We start from the raw sequence: 25,336 nt of genomic DNA, 5'->3' as shown, positions 1-25,336 counted from the left end.
CTGAAGTTTCCTGGAAATGAAAACCTAAAACCAATGAGCTGAACATCCAACTGGAGATCAGAAGAAATAAAAATGAAGGGCTGGTGGAGTGGTTCAAGTGATAAGAGTGCCTGCCTAGCAAAGCCTAGGAAGTGTGAGGCCAAGTTCAAGCCCCAGTACCACCAAAAAAATAAATAAATAAATAACAATGAGCCCAAAAAAATTGACAAAGTCCTGGAAAACACAGCTTCTAAAAGTGACTCTCAAGAAAAGGTCTCAATAGACCTGTAACTATGAGACAAAATTCACCAGTAGATTAAAATTTTCCCACAAAGAAATACCAAGACCAGAATGGCTTTAAAGGCTAATTATACCAAACTTTCAAGAAGTAGATGATTACAAAAACTTCTTCAAAAATAGAAATAGAAATGGCAAAGAGGGAAAGTCTGCCACCCCTTCCCAACTCATCCCATGAGTTCAGTGAAGCTTTGATGCCAAATTAAGTTGAGATAATACAAGAAAGGAAACTTAGGGACGGCTCTCATTCATAAACATGGATGTAAAAATAATAGGCAAAATATTACCCACCATCTAGTAACTGAACGGGGTTATCCCAGAAATACAATTTATTTAGGTGTATAAACAGAATCACACATACATGAGTATATATGAATACTTGAGTATTCATATATAGTACTATTTTAACAAAATGAAAAGTCATATAATCATCTCAGCAGATACAGGCAAACATTTGGTAATATTCTGAAATACCCATAAAAATATCTTAGGAGATAAGGAATGGAGTTTCTTTAACCTGATAGAGGGCATTCCAAAAAAATCCCTCCAGAAGCATCTTTCCTAACAGGGATGTGTTTAGAAGCCTTCAATTAAAATCTGGAATGAGGTGAGGGCTCCCACCCTGACTGACCCTGCTCCCTTCTGCACAAAGGGTAAATTAGCATTTACCTTAAAGAAAGGAAGCTGTAAAACCTGGAAAGGAAGTAATAAAAGTCATTATCTGTAAATATGACTTTTTCACATAAAAAGTAGACTCCAAAGAGTCCACTCATATTACTAGAAATAAAAGATCTTAGTACAGTGATGCATGAAAGCACAGATTAAAAAACTTTATTGAAGTTTTATATACCAGCATGGATGGGTTAGAAAATGTTATTGTGCATAATAGCAACAGAAAAATAAGGTAACTAGGAATAAACACAAAATAGAAATGTGAAAGTCCTTTGTGAATAAAAATCACACAATCTTGTTGGTGGAGTTTGGACAGGCCCTCGTAAGTGGAGTGGTAGAAGGATGATTCAAACCTCAAAGCCAATTGTCTCCAGACTGGAGTATGGATCCACATGTTCTGATCCAAGTCCTAGTAAGTTTTATCAATAAGCCTAACACATTAATTCTAAAATTTATGCAAAACTGAAAGGCCCGCTTGCCTGGCATGCACAAGGCCCTGGGTTGGATCCCAGCACCAAGACAAACAAACAAAAAAACCAGAAAGGTCACTAGACATCTGGAGAAGCTTCTTGCAAAGCAAGCTATTGTGTCTTCTAGCTTTCAGGACTTACTGTCAAGATTCATCAATAAAGTCAGCTGAGTGTAACCCAAAGAAGAAAACCTCATGCAGGCTCTGTATTCACAGAAATGTGTGAATCAGACATGTCAAAAGATGGAGAACAGAACATTTCTATATGTGGTGCAGGGATAATCACTCAGTCATCACGCAGGAAAGATGTTAGACCCCTGCTTTGTACCACTTATAAAATATTCACTCATTAAGACTTATCTGTGGAAGGTAAACTTTTTCAAAGTTTGACATTATAAAAAGATATCTCTATGAACACACATTAGAGAAGGCATTCTTAAAATTAAGAGCTTCTAATCATAAAGGATCTCAAAAACAAAATGAAAAAGACAAACCAAGAATTGGTAGGTGGTATAACATTAAAAAATAAAAGGCCTGTGTTCAGAAACTGTAGGGAACTGTTACAAATTAAGGCAAATGACCCAACCGGAAAATGAGCAATGAATATGAATAGTTATTTCATGGAGAAGAAAACACAAATGGTTAATTACAAAAGCAGGAAAATGTGTGAAACCAAAAGATATTAGAAAGTGCCAAGTTTTCATTTTAAGACAGACTTTCACACAGCTTGGCAGAGATGGAGTCCAACACCAGGGTCCAACGTCATGAATGGGAACAATGCACCACTGCTCATGGAGGACAGGTGTAGAAAACCATTGTCTCAAGAACCTGAACATTCCAATCTTAGGTATGCATCTTCGGTAGACTGAGACTTGTGCACACCACAAAACACAAAGTTCACTACAGAGTGAACTCTCATAATGCAGAGTGAAAACAATCCAAATGTCCTTCCCCAAAAGAGCACTCACACATTGGAATGTTACATGGAAGTCACAATACATAGATTATATTCACATAAACAATACAGATGAAATCTGGATACCTAATGATTAATGGAAAAGCCATCAAGAGGAGAATAGACATATGTACATACATATGGTGCCATTTTTATAAACTTCAAAATCAAAAAAACTAAACAAAACTTTTCATAAACATGGTCATGAAAATGAACTGTATTGGAAATCGGACTAGAGAACACTTGTGTGACATTCTAGCAAAGAACTTGTCTATATTTTGTCCCTGCCCTGAGACTTTGAGTCAGAGTTTAACAGCATAGACTAATTAATCCAGTGGAGCAATTTCAAGACATCACAGCATTCAGGCAGTGGCATGGGTATTGCTATTATACCAAATACAGGCAGAAATGGTTTATTATGTGGCTTGGGCATGCCACAGGAAGAGGCCTTCAGTAAAGCACCAAAATAAGCACCTCAGTCCTTCTTCTGGGGTACAGAAATTAGCTTTATGTTTAAACAGAGAAAGAATTAGGGCAAGGGGTGAGAGGTATGCATAGTTAAATGGTCTCAGCAAACTATCACCTGGTTGATCATTATCTCAGTCGTGGTTTGGGGAAGTTCTGGAGTTGTTATTCCTGTCATCACTTGAGGGGAGTAATCTGGTCAGAATAAGCAAGTCACTGTGTTACCAGAAAGCCAGGCCCCTGGCCTCAATGCCAATTCACAAATGACAAGAGCAGAGTTTTGAGGAAAAGGAAATAAGGTTTATTATCTGTCAGACAGAGAGCAGGGAGAGTCAACCTCTCAAAGCTCTGTTGCCCACTTGTGAGAGAAAATGTAATGGCTGCTGGCCCTGGTTTGCCAAGAGTCTGGGTACCACATCTCTGAAGTTGTATGTCATGCCTGACAGGTTTACTTCTCTAGAGGTCAGAGAGAGAGAAGGGGTAGAAGACTGCCTGGTGTAATTGAAGAGTAGAGGGAGTTAGTTAACTTTGGGCTCTCCAGCATGTAGACAAAAAGGGGGAAAGGATCAGATTAATTAACAAGCCAGAATGCAAGTTAATTGGCTAGTATGCAAGCTGACTACGATTGTTGGTGGTGATCTGCCCTGTGGGAGCTCTGCTGTTCCTTTTCTTGGGGGCAGTTTCCTCCATTCCTATTGTAAAAATGTTTATCAATCAGTTCTGTCCTTTCTGATTCCAAGATGACTTCAAGGTGAATGGCTCAGATACAAAATGGAGTCAGAGACACCAAGCTTTTTTCCTGCCTTTAATTTATTTATGGGCCCAAAGAGTCAGTGCTTTTTAGCAAAAGCAAGTTTTGAGTACCTGTTGCAAGAATTGGAAGCAAAAAGCAGAGCAGGCAGATTTGAAAAACTTGCAGTACAGTCAGAAAAGGAGCACATTTAAAGTTGTGGTCAAGAAGCGTGTGGCTACTGAAGAGTTAGTGCCATCAAAAAGAAGCCAAGTACATGGTACTAGAATTGAACAGAGCCCACCCACCACAGGCTAAAGGGAGTTAAAGTATAAACTTCTTTCAAAGACTTTGTTTTGAGCTGGAGACTTGACTATAGTGATAGAACTCCTGTCTACCAAGTGCAAAAGCCTGAGTTTAAACCTTGGTAGCACTGACTTCCTAGTCAGTCCCCCCACTGAAGCCATGGTTTAAGCAGCCCAGGTACAGCTCAAGTTGATGGCAGACTTTGGCATCATCTAAATGATGTTGGTCTATCAAGCATACAGAATGCAAGAGCTATACAGTCATGGTATCAGATGAAACCCTGGAAAGTGAGGCAGTGAATGGCATATTCAGAGTCCCTCTGGGAAGCCCCTGAAAGGTCAATGCATGAAGCTCTGAGAATGAAGCTGAAGCTGCAATGGAGACTCCATGTGTTAGACTTTTCTTCCTTATGACAGATACCTGAGAAAAACAAGTGAAGAGAGGAATGCTTTATTTTGGGTAATTGTTTCAGAGGACTCAACCCATCATTGACTGAATCTATTGCTTTGAGTCTGAGGCAGGTCAGAATGTAATGGCAGCAAGAGCGTGTGGCATATGCTGCTCACCTGTGGTGGCCAGGAGGCAAAAAGAGGAAGGGGAGTCTGTGTTCAGGGCAAGATATAGCACCTAGGACATGCCTCCAGTGACCTACTTCCTCAGGCTAGGCCCCATCTCCTAAAGTTTCCAGCACCTTCCAAAACAGCATCTCCACCTGGGGACCAAGGCTTCAACACATATTCAAACCCTAACACCTCCGAAGTTGGATATGCCAGGAACATGGAATGTCTGCAAAGGAAAGCTCTGCAGTGAGCAGAACCAGCCCAAGAGTGGTCATACTAGCGACCACTCTTTGGTCATGTAAGTGACCAAACCCTTTGGAGCGCACATGCCCCAGATACTGGACATCAAGCTACAGGATTAATGTTTTCCTGGTTGGATTTTGGTCTTGCTTTGGTCTGATACTTCCTTGGTGTTCCCGTTCCTCCCTTTTAGAATGGGAATACTTACTCTGTGTTATTTTACCTTGTGAGGTTGTAAGTTGCTTCTTCATTTTCACAGTTGCACACAACTAAGAATTTGCACTAAATCTCAGGAGACTTTGGACTTGGACTTTTGAATAATACTGGAACTCCTGGAAATTTGGGGACTCTTGAAGGTGAACTATATGTATTTTCCATTGAGATGAACATGAATCTTTGCAGGTCAGAGGCAGAATGGGTTGGGGCTGGCAGAGTGCCTCAGTGGTAGAGAGCCTGCCTTGTAAGCATGAGGCCCTGAGTTCAAACTCCAGTACTGCCCCACCCCCAGAACATTTCTTCTGAAATGTTCTCCGAAGACCATGTGCCAAAGGCTCAGTCCCGAGTTGGTGACATTACTGGGAAGTAATAGTAGAAATTTTAGGATGTGGGGCCTAATCAGATGAAGCAGGGAACAGGTCTTTTTCATATTTTCTATTCCTTCAATTTCTGCATCTTTTTCTATGAGTTTGTCCAAATTTAGTGCATATAGTTCATAACAGTCCTTTATAATCCTTTTTCCTTTTCCTTTCTGTAAAGTTGGCAGTAATTTTTTTCTTTCATTTTGTTCAATTTTTTTCAAAAAAAAAAACCAACGTTCAGTTTTGTTGGGATTGGCTACTGTTTTTCCATTCTTTCTTCCAGTTATTTCTTCTCTAGTCATTATTTGGGTTCCATTTGCTCTTGTTTTTCTGATTCTTTGTAGCCAAAGGCTAGATTATTGACTTGGGACATTTCTTCCTTTTAAATACTTGTGTTTTAGCTATAATCTCCCTCTAAGCACTGCTTTAGCTACATTAGTTTTAGTTTTTTGTTGTTGTCTTTTTTCTTTTTTGGCAGTATGGGGTTTGAAACTCAGGGCTTCAGGGCTACAGGCTTGCTAAGCAGGCAGCTACCACTTGAATCCCTGGCCCATAAATTTGTTTTTATCTTCATTCATCTGAAAACATTTTCTGCTCTCTGTGATGATTTCTCTGACCCTCTGTTATTTAGGAATATGTTTATTTCACACAGTTGTGAATTTCCTTAACTTTCTTCCTTGTAGATTTCTAGTTTAATTCTGTCATGGTCAGAGAAGACATGTGGCCAGGTTTCAATGCTCCTAAATTTCTTGAGGCTTGTTTTATGATAGTCTATCCACAGAAAGCTCCAAATGGGCAGAGAAGAATGTGTTTTCCGGGAGACACACAAACAGGTTAAAGGAGCAATTCAGAGGGGCATGAGGACAGATGGAGAGAGCTGTGGACTCCACTAGAATACGTAAGAACAGGCACAGGTTGACTTTAGGAAGGTGAATCAGATCAGAAAAGCTGGCAACAGGAGGCAAGGAAGCTGAAGCGGTAGAGGCTGGCTGCAGGTATGGAGGTGGCCTGGAAAGGACACTAGCATGAATGTTAACCTCTGGTGGAAACTCTTCCAGTGCAGGAGTTTCTTCTCCCTATACAGCTGTGTTGTTGAACACTGCCTTATGAGCAGAAATGCTCACAAATTGTTTCCTAAGCCAAATCTAGGAGGTGAGGTCTAGAGAAGCTGGCAGGCCTCTGGCCTCACTGAGCAGGTGAATGGATGGGCATGGCACTGCCCTCCCAAGTGGAGAGCACAGGATGGGGTAGCATTGTCACTCAACCTCAACATATGCAATCTGAATCATGTACGTATGTATGTATAAAGCCAAGGCTCTGCAGCTCAAATGCAGAGCCCAAGAGGTCACACCAGCATAGCACAGCCCAAGAGGGTCAGAGCTTGGAGCCCTGAATGCAGACCTGAGAGGCTGCTCCCCAAAGGACAAAGGTGCATATGCAGCACAAATTACTCTATAAGTATTTTCTCTCCTTTTGTAGATTGTATTTTCGCTGTTGTGTCTTTTGGTTTGTTTTAAACTGGGGATTGAACTGAGGACCTAGTGATTGCTTGGCAAGCACTGTAACACTTTTGCTTTTAGTTTTTCAAACAGGGTCTCACACTAACTTTCCCCAGGCTGTCCTTGAACAGTGATCTGCCTACTTTGCCTTCTGAGTAGCTGGGATTGTGATCGTGTCCTTTGATGAGCATAAATTTTTATGCTTGCTGTAATCCCACTGGCCTTTCTACTTTCATTACCTGTGCATTTAGCGCCATACATGACCAGAAGTCATTGCCAAACCCAGACTCATGAAGCTTTTCCCATGATTCCTTCTAGAGACTTTGCAGCTTTAGGTCTGTTTAGTCTTCAATCCACTTTGAGCTAATTTTCGGGCCCAATGTAAGGTAGTGTCGTCCAAGTCTCTGAGAGACCCGTTTGTCTATGAAACAGGCGAAGGGTCTTCTGCACAGTTACACAAATGTGCAGATGAAGTTCACAGGCCTGGGAAACCTGGCCTTCCTGAGGTCACATTCCTCCCCAACAGTTACTGTCTTCCCTCTTCATCTCATCTTTGTCTGGCACTGACCCTTGTCAGTTCATCAGAGGACACGGTGCAGTCTGGAGGGAACATTTCCCAACAAGGAAAATGGATACAATCCTCCCCATGAGTTTGAAAAACAGTCTAGGGAAAGCAGATTGAAGTGGTATTGAAGAGAGCTCTTCTTCCACTAGGCCATAAAGTTGACTCTTTATCCTGTATGTAGAACTCATGTTCTTCCTAAGCCCCAGATGTAGAGTTCATAACATGGAAAGTTTTGTGTAACTCAGTTGACAGCAAAATGTAACCTGAACTGGCATAGGATATTTGCTGTGGAAATATCGAAACTTGAAAAATTCTGATTCAGAAACCCATCCTTTCTTAAGCTTTTACTGTAAGGGACTGTAGTTTACGATGGCTTTCCCTGCCCTGGTCTCACTTTCGGCAAAATAATTAACTCAAACTTTACTTCAACGTGGTGCCTTGTATATTTGCCGATGGCATTAGAGCAATAGGTAACTTTGCCGCAATTCTTACTGGAATGCGTAACATAAATGAAGGAGGACCAATCAGTGACCGGCGCTATTTCCGACCACACTGCAATTGCTGCAACCGGTTTAAGGTCACCTTTTGGACTGCTTGTTTGAATCTACAAAAACAAATCCCTTGGGCGCTATTCGCAGCCCTTATTCTGAGACAAGAGTGGACACACACCGCCTGGGGCAAAGGCCCGCGGCTTGCGGAGGGAGGCGCGGAACCCGCTGCCAGCATCCTCAGGCCGCCCCAGGGCCTGGCCGTCCTCACGGCCGGGGTCGGGGTCCCGGGTCTCCTCACCGCGGTGGGTGATCTCGTCCGCGCTCCCGGATGTCTGGGTGCCGTTTTAGAGAGCGGTCCTGCGAAAACGCCGCCGACGACCGAGTTTCCCACGTCCCCACGAATAAGGCCTCCCGACAGCGTTGTCACGCCCGCGATGGTCCCCAGAGACCTAACCAGTCAACGTGCCGCAACGTGAAGACAGGGGGCGGGGCGGCGGGCAGCAGCAGAGAACCGGGCTCGGAAGACAAGGCTGGACTCCGGCAGTCACTGCGCACGCTCCTCCCCAACCCGGACGCAGTGCGACGCAAACCGGGACCCTTAGTCTCGCGACGCCGCAGTGCGCCAGGGGAGTTGTGGGACAGAAATTTGCGTTGCATGCCGGGACTCGTAGTCTCGCGATGTCGAAACCTCGGAGTCACTGAGTCCGGAACGGCCGTCCGCGTCGCGTGCAGGGATCCGTAGTCTCGCGGCGTCGGCTCTCGCAGTGTGTGACGGGAGTTGTGACAGGGACCCGCGTTGCATGTCGGGACCGGTAGTCTCGCAATGTCAAGACCTAGGGGGCGACGGGAGTCTTGTAATAGGGATCAGCTTCGCATGCCGACATTCTTAGCAATGCGATCCTGCGCACTTCACCAGGGGTGTGGCCCAACGCCTCCGAGCCCCGCGTGGGCCCTGGTGTGTACTCGGGGGCCTGAGCGCACGTACCAGGCGGTGGCACGTCATTAGCCCCGCCCTCCGTGACGTCAGTACGCCTCCCGGAAGCGGGCGCGTACCGAGTGGCGGGTGAAGCCGGTGTCCGAGCGGGAACCGCAGTGTCGCCGCCGCCCGCGGTGGGCGCCGCGCCCTGAGCGCCCGCGGTCCTCACCGCCCGTCCGCCCGCCCCAGCCGCGATGGAGGCGCCGCCCGCCGCCCGCGTTCCCGCCGATGGCGCCCTGACGGCAGCCGTGGCCGAAGTGCACTGCCCGGGCCCCGCGCCGCTGCGCCTGCTCGAGTGGAGGGTGGCGGCGGGCGCGACTGTGCGCATCGGCTCCGTGCTAGCCGTGTGCGAGGCCGTCGCTTCCGCGCAGCCTGCCGGGCCAGCCCCAGCCCGCGCCGCCTCCGGGGGCTGTGTGCGCGCCGCGCGGGCCGAACGCAGACTCAGGTCGGAGCGCGCCGGCGTGGTGCGTGAGCTGTGCGCGCAGCCGGGCCAGGTTGTGGTCCCCGGGTGAGTGGGCCAGCCGGGGAGGGAGGGAGTCCCGAAATGGCCAGGGGGAGGGGCCCGGTAGGACCGGGGTCCTGCGCGGCCGGCCCCCGCGGGATGCAGTGCTGCAGCTCGGGCTGGTGGGCAGGGTGTTGGGATGAGCTGCTGAATGACAGCTTTGGAAGGGGGACCTGGACGGCAGTGAGTCTTTCTAAGGCTGAACAGCCCCTGTCGTGAAGGTACCAACCCAAAGGCATTTTGAGTTTTAGAAAGAAATTCCTAGCAACCCAAAGTTGCTCCCTTGGGAAAACTGCGTTAGTTCCTTTTGTTCTGTAAGAAGGTGGAGTGGATTCCATCTCTAAGTCAGGTTAACCCGGGTGGCTCAGTTGTACAGGACTACTAAAACAGGTTCCAGACTCGTTATAGAAATAGGAACTGCGGGGCGTGTTCATGTCTTTAAACTCTTGTAAAACTTTGTGAAACGCGGTTGTAAAACCTGGCGTTCTGCATCGTAGCTAAGGAGGGGGCAGAACCCGGCCTGCATCCAGATGAGAGGGCAGTACATAACCATGTGTGAACTCCGTAGCTGTCATGCCCGCGCCCTACCTTCATCAAGGGATATGTTTACGCTTAAAAGTATTTGATCTGTAACTGCTTACCTTATGTCTGAATTTGCTAATGATGTGTTCTGAGCACATGGCTGTGGTTGTTTTGATTGTAAGAAACAAACTGCAGGGTGAGGCAAGCGCTCCTGCCTACAGCAGGTTGGGCAAGAGAGCTTCCCCTGGGAAAGGACATCACTCTGTCTGGGCTGCTTGCTGGCATGCTCTGGTGACCTCTGCCCCTCCTCTCTTTGGCTGGCAGCACCCTGCCTTTATTGAGTGTTTGCTACTTGCCATTCATGTAAGGACTAGGACAGCACTGGCGTCTTGTCACACACCCAGAACATTCTGTTTCGCCGTCTTTTCTGCCTTTAATTCCCAGCCTCAGAGATGGGTCTTTGCTTTGTGATTCAGGTGCTCACTGCTACCCAGTGAATGCTGGAGACTGGGAATATGAGGCCAGCAGGCAGAAAATGTGCCATTTCAGGGCTGTGACCTCTGAGGGAGCTGTGTGCATAACTTCCTTCAGAAGGATGTGCTGTGGACTTGGTGAGCACAGTCTGTATGTCAGAAGTTACTTTATCTTCACTTGGGCCCTTATTAGCACTTAGTCTCAAGTCATGGATTGTGGAGGTTAAGTTCAGCACTTCTGAATTCACTGGTAGAAACCCCCCAAACTGAAGAGCTCTTCTTATTTCATTCTGCTCCTCTGTTTGTACAGAAGGGGACACTGAGGCCCAGCAAGGTATGTGACTTGGTCATGTAACTAATCAACATAGAAACTCTTATCAATTAATGAATCAGACCCACCCAGTTCACTGACCTACACAACCAGCCAATTTAGTTTGGTGACAGGTTCCCAACAGCTGGTAGTTTTCTCCTTTTGGTGTTTGAGATCTTGGGGTGTCTTATAGCAGTGGTTTGTCACACTAGTCTGAGAAACTGATGACTTGTGTAACTTCTCAGATGAAGCATCCAGGTGGCACCTAAGGTATTCCTGTAATCCTGGGAGGCTCACTAATCCCTGAACCACCAATCCACGATTGGCAGGTGAATCCCTGCTTCAGAGAAAGCCACAAACAATATTACCTTGAATTTAAAATGTGTCCTTCCCTATTCCCATCGCTCATGTGTATTTGTGTACGCCTTCCAGGGAGCATCAAGGTGATAAGACAGTCACATTTCCAGTGGTGTTCCTGCATGTGCACAAGTGACAGGTGTGATAGGTCCATTTGAGAGCAGTTAGCAGTGGCTTTAAAGCCCTGCTTGTGTTTCCTGTGGCAGTTCTAATGATTTCTTTGAAATAATTTTCATGACTTTGAGTTGAATTCCACTTGTGCATGAATTTAGTGCTGAGTGCAATTCAGTTGGACGTTCAGTCTGCCCTGGTTGGAGGGGGCTGCAGTCTTGCCTCCCCAAAATGCTTGCTGTGTTTTTGAGGGACACAGTTTGAAAATCACTCTTGACAGAGATTTAATACAGCTATCATTTACTAGTGAGTTGTTCATAGGGCAGCATCTGCTGTGTAGACTGCACAGCTTGGCTGATATCTGCCAAGAGGGAGCAGCAGGTAGAGGTCTGCATAGCTCTTCATTCATAGTCCCTCCACAATGAGCATCTGTAATGGAGATGTGTGTCCTTGTGTGATTAAGTAAAGAACATTGGGTAGAATTCCATCCTGATGCTGAACAGTGCTCCTCGTGAGCGTTAAACCTTGGTTAGTGAGGAACTAACTGTTTTGCCCTCTCTAAGGACCTAAGCCGTAGTACTTTGTTTTTAAAAGGATCTCCCTCGTTTTGCTTTCAGTCTCTGATTGTTGGGGTGGTTGTGTCCTGCATCAACTCCACAGCCCTAGTTGGTGGCTTCACTCCTGGTTTAGACTGAAAGCTGAGGATGTCAGGGTAGAGGCACCATTACCAATTCATCTGTATTTCTGCTTGACAGCCCCAGATGTTTAACTTGGGATGAGCAAATCCCCCGAATCACAATTAAGGCTATTTTGTAACTGATTTATCTTAACAGCTCCCCAGTCTTGCTCAAAGTCTCAAGTGTGGTTTTTTGTTTATTTATTTTCACTATGTAACCCAGGCTGGACTTGAACTTGTGATCTTCCACCTTAGTCTCCTGAGTGCTGGGATTACATTTGTGCATCACCCCGTCTAGCCTTCAAGTTCTTAAGATCATACAGGAGAGCCACCATTTGGTGATGTTTGCATTAAACCTTTATAGATTGGGTATTGTGTGTTGATCCTCAGAGAACCCCCGCAGCTTGTCCCAACAAGTTTTGGGTGAATTTACAGCTGTTGTGAAGAGAATCTTGGCCTACCCTCAGCTCACTAATGGGCAGGGAAGGGTTCTCTTTGTGATCTTTCTTCCCCTTCATTCCAGCCTCCACCTACCAGTGGAACCTGTGTCTCTTGTCAGAGCAGCATCCAGTTTTGCAGACCGGTTGGAAGCTCAGGTGTCAGAGGTGTTGTTGACCGGCTGCCTGCACAGTATGAAGTTAATCCAGCTGGCTAGGATCTGATGGAAACTCCACTTCCAGGTCCCTTTGGTCTCTGTGCTCTACAGTCTGATCCTTCACAGATGTTACTGAATGGTCACCCACCCGCGCCCCCTCCCCCCACTTCTGGCTTGCTCTTTCTGTGACAGAAAGTCAGTGCTAAGAAACCTCTCCTCTAGCCCTCCCACAAAGAGTTGTGTTTTGTCAGTGGTCTGATCACCTATGCTCTTGCAGGCTTTGTGGAGGAGCATCTGGCCACAAGCACCTATGGGGTTTCCTACCCATGAGTGTTTCTTCCTTTTGATTCCTCACAGGGCTGGTAGCATGCTTATTTTTGAAGAATGAGGCAGTCTCTTGAAGGAAGGTCATTGAGTTTTCTGAGCTGGGGCTGTGGAAGCACGGATACTTTGCAGCTTGAGTGTGTGGACTTGGGTGATAGTCAAGCTTGTTGACAGGCTGCTTCTCAGTAACTTGTTTTTGCTGAAACTCTGTATGTGTGAAACTGACCAAGGCAGGCAGCTCATGTAACCTGTGGCCAGCACTCTCACAGGTGCCAGGAGACAGAGAATAAGCTCTGATCCTGTTCCTGTGGAATTTAGAGCTGAAGTCTAAAAAATTCTTTAGAGCACAACATTGAGTCTGTTGAGGTGAGCCTCATGTGGTTTGGTGCTGGATATTGAAGCAGAGTACTGCAGAGACAGGCAATGGAACTGTGGCTCCATAGAGTCTCCTCTACATGCAACCAGCAGGCATGTGTGGCGGTTCTTATCACTGTTTTTGTGGTCATTAAAAACATTTGGCCTGACCACATCTGAGCTTTTTAGACAAAGAACAGTTCTAGGACTTAGTGCTACATTTGGATGACATTAATTAATTACTAGATTGTCATTTTGCACTGTGGTAGCATTGTATGCTTCCATAGCACTTCATTCTGTCAGATGGAAAAAGGAACTCTGGAAGGAAGCTGCAGGTCCACAGTGGCGTGGTGCATGTCACACCGCGTGCTGGAGTGTATAAATGCTATTCCTCTGTGTTCCATGGGCTGGATCTCATCCCTAGAGATCCCCAGTGTGGGCAATAGGGAGAGAGGTAGTATGTAGCTGTTAGTGTAACATTCATGGAATTTAAATTACTGTAATTGGAAATACTATGACAAGACACATCTGTCAGAAACAAAATAAATTATTGGTTTGTCAAATTTTCCTTGTTCTTCTTGATTTTCCTTTTTTTTTTGTTTTGATTGTTGCTTTTTTTTTTTTTTTCCTATTGTCATTTATGGAAAGACACTGAAGTCCCCAAAGCGGGGCGTGGAATACCTAAAGTAATCAGGGTATGTATGGGACCAGTAAGAGCTGACAGAAGTGTGGGCTGTGGATGTGGGTTTGGTGGCCTGCTACTGAAAAAGTGTCTGCCCAGCCAGTGCTGGCTTGAGATCGCCACTGAAAGCAAGAAATCCTTCATCGGATTTAGAACCAAAACTCTTGGACTGTGATAAAGTCACTTAGAATAGAGTGCAACCTAAAGTAGCTCCATGTTTCAGTGTTATAAAAGTAGGTAGTAAGATGTTTAAAAACCTAACACATTTCAGTCAGTGCACTAAAATAATCCTCTCAAATTAGAAATAAGGAAATTTCTTTTTCATCTTGAGATCAAGAATCTTGATGAATTAATAGATTCTTTTAGTTGAATAACCGTATTGCTCTCTGTTGGCATCTGCATTGTTTAAAAGATTTACTCAGTTAATACATTCATATCTGAAACTAGGGATATTGTAACTGTTTAACAGAACTCATTAAATTTAGTTTATCTGTACTTAGGATGCAGTTTTGTTTCTTTTCTTTTTTGTTGTTTTGTTTTGAGACAGGGTAGCTCAATTTGGCCTTGAACTCCAGATCCTTCTGCTCCAGCCTCCCAAGTGCTAGGTTTCCAGGCATGTAGTACCCTACTCAGCTTTCTGGATTTTACTTAACAGAAAACCATCAGGTCTTTTTACTTCCTTAGTTTTGTGTGTATACATGACTTACCTTTGAGGCTATTTAGGTATTTCTGATTTAAGCTTTTAAATAAAGGCCTTTGAACCAGGTGGACTTTGAGGCATGTTTGCCTAAAAATGATGTGTAGGTTTTAAGAATTGTGTAGGTATTATGAAATTTAAAGTTAGGGTTAAATGGATTAAATGAAACCATCAAACACTGGTATAGAGGAATAGGTAAATCAGTTTTAAGTATAGTTTAAAACAGTGTACCAACACTGATACTAAAGCTAAATATCACAACTGGTGAAGGTCCATTGTCTCAGGAAGAGTGCTTTTTATATTTGAAGTAAAGAAAGAATCTAGAGAAAATGGAGCAAACCAATTTCAAATTGGTCATGAGGTATTAAAAGATACATACACTTCCTAATTTTATAAGCAGATCCCTCAATGGATTTCTAAATACTACTTAGTTAGCATAATATATACATTACTTGTAACTTCAGAACTTGTGTTAATGTTTAACTTAGTATTTGTCTTTCAAAGTGGCTTTCAAAGACTTTCAGTAGTTTAATGTGGGCCTTTAAATTGTGAGTAATGTTGATTTCATACCATTTTGAAGCAGGCTTTAGTGTGTACTGGCTGTAACTTGATGGGAATTACCCAGTCCTTAGTCTGGTGCTCTTAGCAGCTCGATTTACCCCGCAGCAGCATTGGCCTCCTATCTTGAGCCTGCAGCGGGAATAGTTACAGCTTTGTAAGGCTCAACGTGTTTACACCCCCAGCTCCATTTCTTTGGAGGTGTTTTCCCAACAGAAGGCAGTGGGTAAGTAAAGCATGCATGTGGCTCCCATGCTTTTGAGACGGGTCAGGAGCAGCTCTAGTTCTGTGTTGAGAGATGTCTATAGAGAATTGGAGTTGAATCTGACGAACTGCTCCTTTGGCTTTCTCTGATGGTATTGGAAGTTGGACTCACCATTCTTATTTTAGACTTTGTCCTTAACAGCTGCACATTTGGTAACGACTTCTGAACCTGGCCTGTCCAGATGTGCCAGACTTTGTCCCATCCCTGTGCATCCTGAGCTGGTGCCCAGTACAGTGACAGCCCAGCTCTGGCTGTAGGTTACTGTCTGAATGGTCAGCTCAGTACAGTACTACCTGTCCCTGTGGTTACAGACAGAACAAGTATGTTCTTTCTTTCTTTCGAACTGGTTTTTGGGACATTGTTATGTTTGGATGTAAAGAACTGTCCCCCTAAAAAAGGCTCATGTGTTGAAGGTTTGGTCCCCAGCTAGTGGTACTATTGAGAGATAATTGGATAATGAATGTGCCAACCTCATCAATGGACTAATCTATACTCAGTGGACTATTATGAGGAGGTGGGGCCTGATTGAGGAAAGTAGGTCATTGGGGGCATGCCTTCAAAGGGTATATCTTGTCCCTGACCCCTTCCTGTCTCTCTTTCTCTGCTTCCTGGCCACCATGAAGTGAGCAATCTGCTTCAGCACTTCTTCTCTGTCAGGATGTGCTGCCTCACCACCTGCCCACAGTGATGGGACCAAGCAGTCTTGGACACTGAAACCATGAGCCAAAACAGATCCTCCTTTAAGTTGATTTGCTCCTCAGGTATTTTATAACAGCAACAAAAAGTGACTGTCAGCCCTAGTTTCAGACTTAGAGAATAGTTATAAGGACAATACAAAGAATTCTCACGTGAGCTTCTTGCAGCTCTCCCAGATTCAGCATTTACCTGTTCGCTTTTTCTTTCTCTCTGTGCATGCCATTTTTCTCTGATGAGTTGGAGGCTAAGTTGCAGTGTGATGTCACTTTCCCCTGAGTACTTCATTTTCCTAAAAGCAAAGGTACTATCTTACATAACCCTGTGCAATCTTCACAGTCAGGAAGTAGCGTGTGCACAGAGTGTTTTGTGCCTGCGTGCTTCCTTGGTTTTCCTCTAGCAGAAGCAAACTCTTCCCTGTGTTTTTGTTGAATTTTATCAGTCAGTTCTGTCTTTTCTTTCTTCCTCTTGGTAGGTTGTTTCATAGATGTCCCTTGGTTACATTGTGACTAGGTGTGTGGATAGGACTGGTGAGGAGCAGTGATGTCCTTTCAGAAGCTTGTAACCTCAGTTGGTCCCATCTTGTGAAGTTAGATGTTGATCACTGGGTCACTATGGTGTCTGCCAGATGCCTGTGGTAGAAAGTTACTCGTTTTCTTAGCGTAACTAAGTATCTTGACAGAAATAGTTTGTTGGTCTGTAACTACCATAAGCTCTTAGGAAACTCTGACCCCAAACAAACCTTTTTTGGTTTTGGCTGCACATGTGAGGCTTTTTGAAGACCTTTTGCTCTGTCTGGGCTGTTATGGGCCAGTACCCTTGTCAAGAGCTCTCCTCTGTCTCCCCAGGCTCCAAAAACTGGAGGCAGCAAGGGAGATTTTGTTTGACCTTCAGCAGACACTTGTCAGGAACACTGCGTGGCCTCTGAAGACTGAGAACTCATCCTGCTCTGTTTATGGAGATGCTGTTATGTTTTCCTTTTTTTTTTTTTTTTTTTTTTAAAGACAAGGTCTTCCTATGTTGCCAATCTATCCTTCTGCCTCAACCTCCTGAGTGCTGGGATTATAAATGTGTACTACCATACCAGTAGTATTAAGGTTTTTGGGGGGGAGGGGACCTCTTTTTTCAGGTGGAGTTTGAACTCAGGTCCTTGTACTTATGAAGCAGGTGGTCTGCACTTGAGCTACATCTCTAGCCCAAATGAGTTATTTCCGTACGTGTTAATTTTTTTTTTGGCAGTACTGAGGTTTACTTGCTAGGTAAGGCTATACCACGGGAGCCACACCTCCAGCATATTATGTTTTTAATCACCTTTTCTTCTTAGACCAGAGGTTGTAGCATTGGCATTTCGTTTATCATATAATAGGTTTCTGATGTTGCTTAGACTTGAGATTTTGTGGACCACTTTTTGGATTTAACACATTTGTATCCTCTACCTTAAAAGAGATTGTGTGGCGTGTATTCTGCTGCTTTCTGAGGGAGCTGGCTGCCCTGTGCTGGCAGCCTTGTCAAGCCAGAGGAGGTGCTGTGCTTGTGGCTTAGGTTGGACAGCAGGAGCATTGAGAAACTTCCTGTGCTGGTCTTGTAGCTCATCCTTCAAGGTTGATAAGGGATAGGGACTCACAGGGTCACTTCGAGTTGGAGAGGTTAAGCTGAAATTTAATAAATATGTATCCTAATGATTTTACGAATATAGATTTTTGTAGGTAGAAGTAAGGTTACGTGTCAAGGAGAATAGGTGTCAAGGCTTTGAAATCAAAGCTTTTGGCAAGGAATGCAGAGAGTCTGAGTTACTCACCCTGTGCTACACATTGGGTCCTGCCGAGGGCATGCTTCTGGAGGTTTGTACTGCCCTCTAGTATGGTCCTCAGGTCACACATTCTGTGAGTCAGTTTCCAATGTTCTCACTGGGGATGGATAGCTCCAGAACACAGAGTGCTGGTGGACTCAGTGAGCAGACAGCTTGCAAGCTAGTGTGCCATCTTATTCCCTGTATGCCAGCCTGGGCACATGGGGGATCATGTGCCCCATGACTGTGCTGCAGGCATCCCAGGCCCTGTGGGACTTTGAGCAAGCCACCCTGATCTCCTAGGTGTGACATCCAGAGGTGTCTTCAGGGAAGCAAAAATCCATGCCATAGAATAAGATAGACAAAACCTTTGAGCTCCAGTATAGAAAGCTGCATGATGCCCCCACACAGTTTGTAAGAAAGGCGTCAAAGAAGAGCACAAGATGGGCAGCTCCTAGCACACACCACACCCTCACTTTTGCACAGTCCTGCTTCTTGTACTTTCATTTCTTCCCTCACTTGTCTTCTCCTCAGTTGTCAAGACCCATAGGTTACCTTGTCTACAGAGCATCCTTCTGCTTCAGATAAAATGAACCACCTGCATTTGTCTCCTTCCCTGGGTGCTGTTTTCCAACACTCACATTCAATTGAGCCTCCCTTCTCATTAAACCTTACAGACATTGTAGTGCATATCACTTGCTTAGTTTATACCCCCTCTGTCCAGTTTCTGAAACTGAGCCTATTACCTGAGGGAGCATGGTATGTAGAGAGGAAGTGTGCCCACAATTCGATGTCTGGCCTGTGCTCCAGTGCAGGCAAAGCTGGGCACGGAGCCTACTGGAGCACATGGCCTTGTTATCAGTGCTCCCTTTGGAGCAGACCTCCCATGCAGCTCTATAGCTCTGTCCTTGGTGGCAGCTTGGTGCCACCATACAAGACACCATAGTTTCCCCAGAGGTGGAGAACGGTGGATGGTATTCATAGGCAGTCTCTGTTAAGGATTAGAGGGACCTTCCGTGTGTGTGACTTTATACTAACCACACACATATCACGTGAGGGCACTCATTGTGCTTCCTTGTGTGGCAGGTGTGGCTTGTGTGGGAACGTGGGAGGTGCTGATGAGCACTCAAGTGTAGTCCAGCAGATGTGCTTGCAGAAATTGGAGAGCCGGTTCTGAAGTTCTTATAGAAATGTGGAAAACCTTGAGTAGCAATTTTGAAAAGGAACAGAGTTCTGGTTTCTAGACTTATCATAAAGTTACAGTAATCAAGATAATGTGATATTGGTGCAAAAATAGACACATGCATCGTAATTGTGGATCAGAAGGGTCCAGAAATACACAAATACATACCAACAGGTTATCCACACTGTGCCAAGAAGTCCAGTGAAGAGTAAGAAATGAGCCAACAATTGTACATCCATGTGTTGGGCAGGACAGTGCACCACTCACTGGTCAGAGGGAGTTGTGAAAGCTAGAGGTCCCTCTAAAGGGGATGGAGGTGCAGGGGGCCTGCTGACGAGTTGTGATGGCACCACGGGGGCAGCTGTCTCTTTGGTGTATGGACCAATCCCCGGGGCCATCAGCAGGTGGGGTGTGAATGTCCACGAAAGCTGAGGCATCATTTGCCACATGTGATCACCAGAGGATAAGATAGTTTTGGTAAGAAAGTAGCCATGTGTGGTCCAGTGCGGGCTTGGTCCATTCCTTTTTTGGAGGGGGACAGTTGGGGAAGATACTTAGGTGGACATTAAGATGGGAGGAGGACATCTTAGGAAGAGAAGGTAAGTTGATGGGGCACGTTTCAGGAGGAACTGGTAGGGGCAGGAAGAGAAAAGGCTTTCCATTCTCTGAACCAGCAGCAGCTGTTAGTCTGTGCGCCTGGCTCTGCCTGGGAATCTCAGTCTGATGTAGGGAGGCACCTATGGAATGCCTGGTATGGACAAGGGCCCTCTGCTGCCCTTGGTCTGGGCACATTTCCTCGCCATCAGCCTCTGGCCATTCTAATTTATGAGACAATGGTAAGCTGATTCTTTGGAGCTCCAAGAGTGTCCCTGTTTTGTGGACTTTTGTTGTTTCCCTAGCAGCTGAGCCAATCGACATCCTACCCTCAGTGGGACTGTTCTCGGCAGCATTGCGCTCCCTGGCTTTTCCTTAGCCATCTGGTGAGTGTGTGAGGTGGCTCAGCTCCCTGTGGTTTGCACATCCTGCTGGCCATTGATGTCAGGCACTTAGGTGCACTCCTCTGCCATCCACACAGCTTCTGTGGTTAAGTGTCTGCTCATGTCTTACGTCCATTTCTTAATCGAATTGTTTGGTTTTTACTACTGAGTTGTGACAGTTCTCCTAAATGGATACGAGGTGTTTATTGGGACTGTGGTTTGCAGACATCCCTTCCCAGTCTGTTCCTTTCCTTCATTCTTGCAGGGTCTTTCCAGAGCAAATGTTTTTACTTACAGCTTTGCTTTGATAAATCAGGCTTTCAGTTTCAAGTCTGAGAACTCTGCCTAAACCAAGATCCCAAAGATGTTTTTTTCCTTTTTGTTTGTTTAAAGCAAATAGCTTCACATGCATGTCCATTTTTACTTAATTTTTTTATAAGGTATTACTTTGGTCAGGTTCTTGTTTTTCTTTTTTTCCCCTTGCCTGTGGATGTCTGACGACACCAGCACATTCATGGAAAAGGTTGTCCTTCCTCCACTGAACTTCTGTCAAAAACCACGGGACGTATTTGCAGTTGGAACTGGTCCCTCTCCCAGGCCATGTCCATGGGGAGGCTGGACGTGGGAGAGAGGCTTTGCCTTGTTCCTGTGATGCTACTCGGAGGTTTACCCTTGGTCCCTCTCTCTTACTCCATCTCTGTGGGCCACGCGAATCTTCCCGGGTAGGGATGTGTGCTCCCCTGCCCATGGCCAGCAGCATGCTCTGCCTGGCCTGCAGTGCACAGGTCAGGCTCTTGGGGAGCCTCTGCTGGGTGGGCTAGATGTGAGAGGCGGAGCACTGTTGTAGTGAGTGCATAGAGCAGGGCAGAGGCAGCGCTGACTGCTGGAAGGTGACACTCCTATTGAGACTGTGTTAGCCTTCCGCTGCTTTGGCAGGCTCCCATTGTGCCATGTGGGGGCTCTGGATATAGAATACAAACCAGCATCCCCTGGTTTTCAGCCTTGAAATTTGTCTGCAGTAACCCCTGTTTCCAAGGCTTCTGCAACAAGATGCGAGCCTTTGAACATAGGACAAAAAATAGTTTTTGTGTTTATATAAAAAGTAGGAAGACAAGTGTGGTGGTATACACCTATAGTCCCAGCACTTGGGAGACTGAGGCAAGAGGATTGCAATTTCAAGGCTTCAAGGCCATCCTGGGCTACATAGTGCAACCTTGTCTCAAAGGAAATTTGAAGTCTATAAATATTATAATAGTTCCATCAGAAAAAAAATTAGGTGAATATGAGCCCAGATTGGGAATCGTCCACGAGAGGGAATGACAGTTTATTGTTTTGGAATTATGCCCACTTGTTCTTACTGTGTTAATGAGCAAAGCTTTAATTTTTATAAACATCAGAAATGTAAGATGATCATATATACGTATTTAATGTATTTTGAGACCATTCTTATGTTACATCCCTAATTTTTTTCAGGTCTTTTTATGTAACAAAGGGCTGGGGTTTCTTTGTTTTACATAGGAGACCTACAGCGTATAGTCCCTTCATTTTGTAGTCAGACAAATGCAACCCTGATGGGAGAGGGAACCTGTCTGAGCTGTGCAGGAATCAGGTAGAACTGGTACAGAGATTTGGGCTCTTTTCTCACTCAGTGCCTTTTCACATCATGTGACTGTTCTTCCTTTGTAGTCTGTAATTGCTTCCCTCTCGTACTTTTCAGAGCACTGCTGGTGAGATTGGAGGGATGTAGCCACCCTGTTGTCATGAAGGGCCTGTGCGCTGAATGTGGCCAAGACCTGACCCAGTGAGTATCTCTGGGAGTGAGGCTCAGTGCCTCAGATTTGGATGTGGATGGGCTGTGGGCACAGAGGTAGCAGGCCTCGAGGGCAGGCCTGGTCCTTTAGCCAGTTCCCGAGGGGCGGTCCTTTTAGTTTTTAGTCTACCCCTTCTGGAAGCCCTTGGTTTTGCTGCGTGCTCTGCTCAGGTGTGGTGGAGAATGTCATGGGCTGAGGTTTGTGCTCACTCTTGCTGTGTGGAGCACCTTCAAGGTGGCAGAGTTTCAACGCCCAGCATTCCTGGATACCCCCAGGGCAGCTGACCCATGATGCCAAGTGGTACTCTACGCTATCTGTGTAGCAGTGTGGACAGCTATTGCTGGATTTTTCTGTGTTTTCATGTTGAGGGCTCATTTATGTTTCCATGTGTCTGCAGTTTACATTCATGGAGCATTTAATTTGTAAGTATTACAGCAACCATACACGTAAGCATGGCTGTAACTGCAAGTGTCACCTAGAGCTCAGTTTTCTGACGTGTTTTTCACTGTTTTCAGACAGTGGAGGACATTCCCGTGGCTACCCACGGAAGAGAGTTCTGTGCTAAAATAGTAGTGAGCGTCAGTTCCAGCACAAACTGAAAGCCCATCCTATGTGCATTAACCAGACACTCTTCTTGCATCCAAAGGCTGCAGAGTAAGAATGGGAAGCAGCAGGTGCCACTGTCCACAGCGACCGTGTCCATGGTTCACAGTGTGCCAGAGTTGATGGTGAGCTCCGAGGTGAGTGGGGCAGCAGGTTTATGGGTTCTGTAGAGGGACCATGGGACATGCATTTCTGAAACAGTCCTCGTGTGTGGAGTGCTGTCTTCCTGAAAACTTAAAGGCAGCGCTGGCTTCTCATTTCCTTTGTTCTTCATAAACAAGTCTGCCCACATGGGTGCCTTGAGGCCTCATGGCTCCTGATTCACATGGCAGGGACCCTCGATGCAGCCACCTGGCTCGGCCGGGGTTCCCCTTGAGCCAGACTATTCCTGGAAGGGTCATGATAGGCACCTGAATACAGGAGCTCCAGAGGTGATGGTACCAGCAAAGACATGTGCAGGGCAGGTTCATAATAGCCCACACTGAGAGTGGGGACTGGTGAGGGACGAGGACACTGGACTCTCTGGCTCTCCAGGAATTGCCCTTGGTCCCCATGGGATGCCATAGCAAATGCTGCCTCAAAGAGTAGTGAAAGTGGGAGACTGTGGGGCACTGCTGTCCAAGAACAGGGCCCTCTTCAGGGCTAGGAGGGGGTCATACAAGGAACAGAGCTCAGAGGCTTGCCTTTTTCAGTATTGTGAGTCACCCTGACAGCTGGTGTTTGCATAGATTGGCTCTGTGGGGAGTGGGCAGCCCAGAAAGAGCAGGAGGTGCTGTCCCCACCACTAGGGGACAGAGTTCGTGACAAGCAGTATTTTGTCTGAGTTATTAGATTGCTTCAGGGCTGTATGCTTTTGTAGGTAGGTAATACATTTTTCAGCGCTAGGATTTTATTAGATTTGTGCTTTTTAATATCCATATCAAATTTATTTTTTTGTGGAAAGAATGCCATGATTCTGGTTTTCCTGAATTATTGACCTTTAAGTGTATGTGTGTGTAAAACCAGGAAGTTTGGAGATAAAAAGAAGGAAGCATCACCTGTCTTTCCTGCCAGCTCCTGTAAGGAACGAATGTGGCAGAAGTTGACCTGTCTAATCTAACAAGACCAGGAGTTTGTATGTCAATAACTAGTGCCAGCTAAAGAGAGGTATACCATGATGCATACCCTGAAGTGCTTAGTTTCATAGAACTTATCAAGAGTCCTGGAGGTTGGGTGGTGGCCCTTTCTCACCAGAGTCCCCCATTTGACCTCCAGTGTAGGTGACTGTGTTGTTTGTCTCCAGGACCCAGCTGGGCTCCTCAAGTGAAGTGACAGCGTAGAGCCTCACTCTGGGGCCTGTGCCTCCCTAGCTCATCAGGAGGGTGCTGTCTTTCCACCTCTCGGGTGAACTTGTTCTCATTAATTTTGTGGCTCGTTTTGAGGTTTCTGTAGCATTCAGCTGCATTTTTATAGAAACAACCATTTTCACTTCCTTTTCATTGGTTTACAAATTTAACTAAATTACACAATTACCATTGCAAGTCAGACAGCCATGAACAAGTTTGGACCAGACAAAACTAGCTCGTGGTTAGCAGCTAACATTGGGTCAGTGTGCAGCAAGGCACAGGCCAAGTGCACAGCGGGCTGTGAACCTCACATGGTGTGTGTCGTCAGCCACAGCAGAGCAGGCGAAGGTGATAGCATTGGTTAGGAACCTGTTGGCATTTTTGTGTTTATTTCATAATAATATTTTGGATCCAAATGTACTCACTTTGTCATTTTTCTTTTTAACTTTTCAACTTTAGCAAGCTGAACTACTAGGAAGAGAAGACCAGCAACGACTACATCGAAACAGAAAACTGGTCCTCATGGTTGATTTGGACCAGACACTGATCCACACAACCGAGCAGCACTGTCCCCAGATGTCAAACAAAGTAAGTGATGCCAGCCATTGCCAGGATGTCTCTTCAGACTATAGATCCCATGATTCCATTCAAAAGGGTATTATCTTGTTTTTAAAATAATTTTCCATGGGCCAGTTGGGTTTGAGGAAAAGACTACTAGTCAGTCATATCCACTGCTCTAAGCTGTTCGAGGTAGCACTGTAAATACCTCTTTGTGTGATGCCTCCACTCATTGGTACCAGTCAGAGGTATGAGGAGCTGGAGACCTGCAAGGACAGTGGCCCTGAAACATGAGCATCTGGTGCTGGAGCAGTGGTCTTGGGAGGATGCTTTGTGTCCATGAGCCTGGATCATGGATCCAAACGATGCCTGGATCTGTGTCCATGAGATGCTAGGCCAGAGATGAAGGCAGAGGTACCATGTAGAAACTGAATTCTCCTGGGACCGGGAAGGGGCTGAGGGCAGAACCCTATTCAAGTGCAGGTAAACTTTTCCATAGCCACTTCGTTGGAATGAAATAAGAAGTTGAGCTGAGGAGCAAAAGGATTTTAGCGCTCACTGAGGCCTGTGCCACAGAGGGCAGTGTTAATACCATGTTTTAAAAATGTTGGCAATCAGCCAGGTGTGGTGATTCACACTTACAGTCCACCTACTCAGGAGGTGGAGGTTGGGAGGATTGTAGTTCATTGCCAACACAGGCATAAGTTAGCCAGACCCCATCTTAACAGAATAAGCCAGGCATGATGGTATATGTCTATAATGTCAGCTGTTAAGGAAGTTTAAGGAGGATTGATGTCCAAGGCCAGCTGCAGGCAAAAGCAGAGACCCTATCTGAAAAATAACTGAAGCAGAAAGGAAACAGGTTGGGGGTATGGCTCAAGTGGTACAGCATCTGCCTAACAAGCATAAAGCCCTGAGTTCAAACCTCAGTACCACCAAAAAAACAGAGTTCAAAGGTCTTAATACATCATGTAGGTGTCTTCTGACAGAGGAGGACTGAGCCCCCTGTAGTACGTCTAGAGTCAAGAAGATACTGGAGGGGCTGGCAGAGTGGCTCAAGCAATAAGAATGCCTGTCTAGCAAGTGTGATTTCAAATCCCGGTGCCATCAAAAAAAAAAGATGATGATACTGGAAGCAGAGCCACAGAGCTCAGAGGAGAGGCCCCTGCAGAGCCAGGGTTCCTCACCT

The 25,336-nt window shown here is 45.7% G+C and overlaps 1 protein-coding gene, 1 long non-coding RNA gene and 1 other non-coding gene across 7 annotated transcripts in view; 2 read left to right on the top strand and 1 right to left on the bottom strand.

Annotated features, from left to right (window-relative positions):
* Positions 1–571: 571 nt before the first annotated feature.
* On the bottom strand, positions 572–8,777 carry LOC141422436 (uncharacterized). Its single transcript, XR_012446960.1, has 2 exons — positions 4,897–8,777; positions 572–4,293 (listed from the first exon to the last, which is right to left on the bottom strand). It is a non-coding gene; the product is annotated as an uncharacterized lncRNA (long non-coding RNA).
* Positions 8,778–8,961: 184 nt separating this feature from the next.
* Positions 8,962–25,336, top strand: part of Ctdp1 (CTD phosphatase subunit 1) — a 105,733-nt gene continuing 89,358 nt past the window's right edge. For all 5 annotated transcript variants that reach the window (XR_012446959.1, XM_074069599.1, XM_074069598.1 and 2 more), the window contains exons 1-4: positions 8,962–9,290; positions 21,568–21,651; positions 22,308–22,401; positions 24,049–24,177. Coding sequence is in view for 4 of the 5 variants with exons in the window: in XM_074069599.1 (XP_073925700.1) it covers positions 8,977–9,290; positions 21,568–21,651; positions 22,308–22,401; positions 24,049–24,177 (621 nt within the window). In the remaining variant the exon portion in view is untranslated. The remainder of the gene's footprint in view (positions 9,291–21,567; positions 21,652–22,307; positions 22,402–24,048; positions 24,178–25,336) is intronic.
* Positions 25,013–25,085, top strand: Trnav-aac (transfer RNA valine (anticodon AAC)). The gene has a single exon. It is a non-coding gene; the product is annotated as a tRNA-Val (tRNA).

The sequence above is a fragment of the Castor canadensis genome, chromosome 4 (genome assembly GCF_047511655.1).
Source record: "Castor canadensis chromosome 4, mCasCan1.hap1v2, whole genome shotgun sequence".
Taxonomy (NCBI): Eukaryota; Metazoa; Chordata; class Mammalia; order Rodentia; family Castoridae; genus Castor; species Castor canadensis.
Note: the sequence above shows the minus strand (reverse complement) of the source record. Positions and strands in the feature narration are given on the sequence as shown.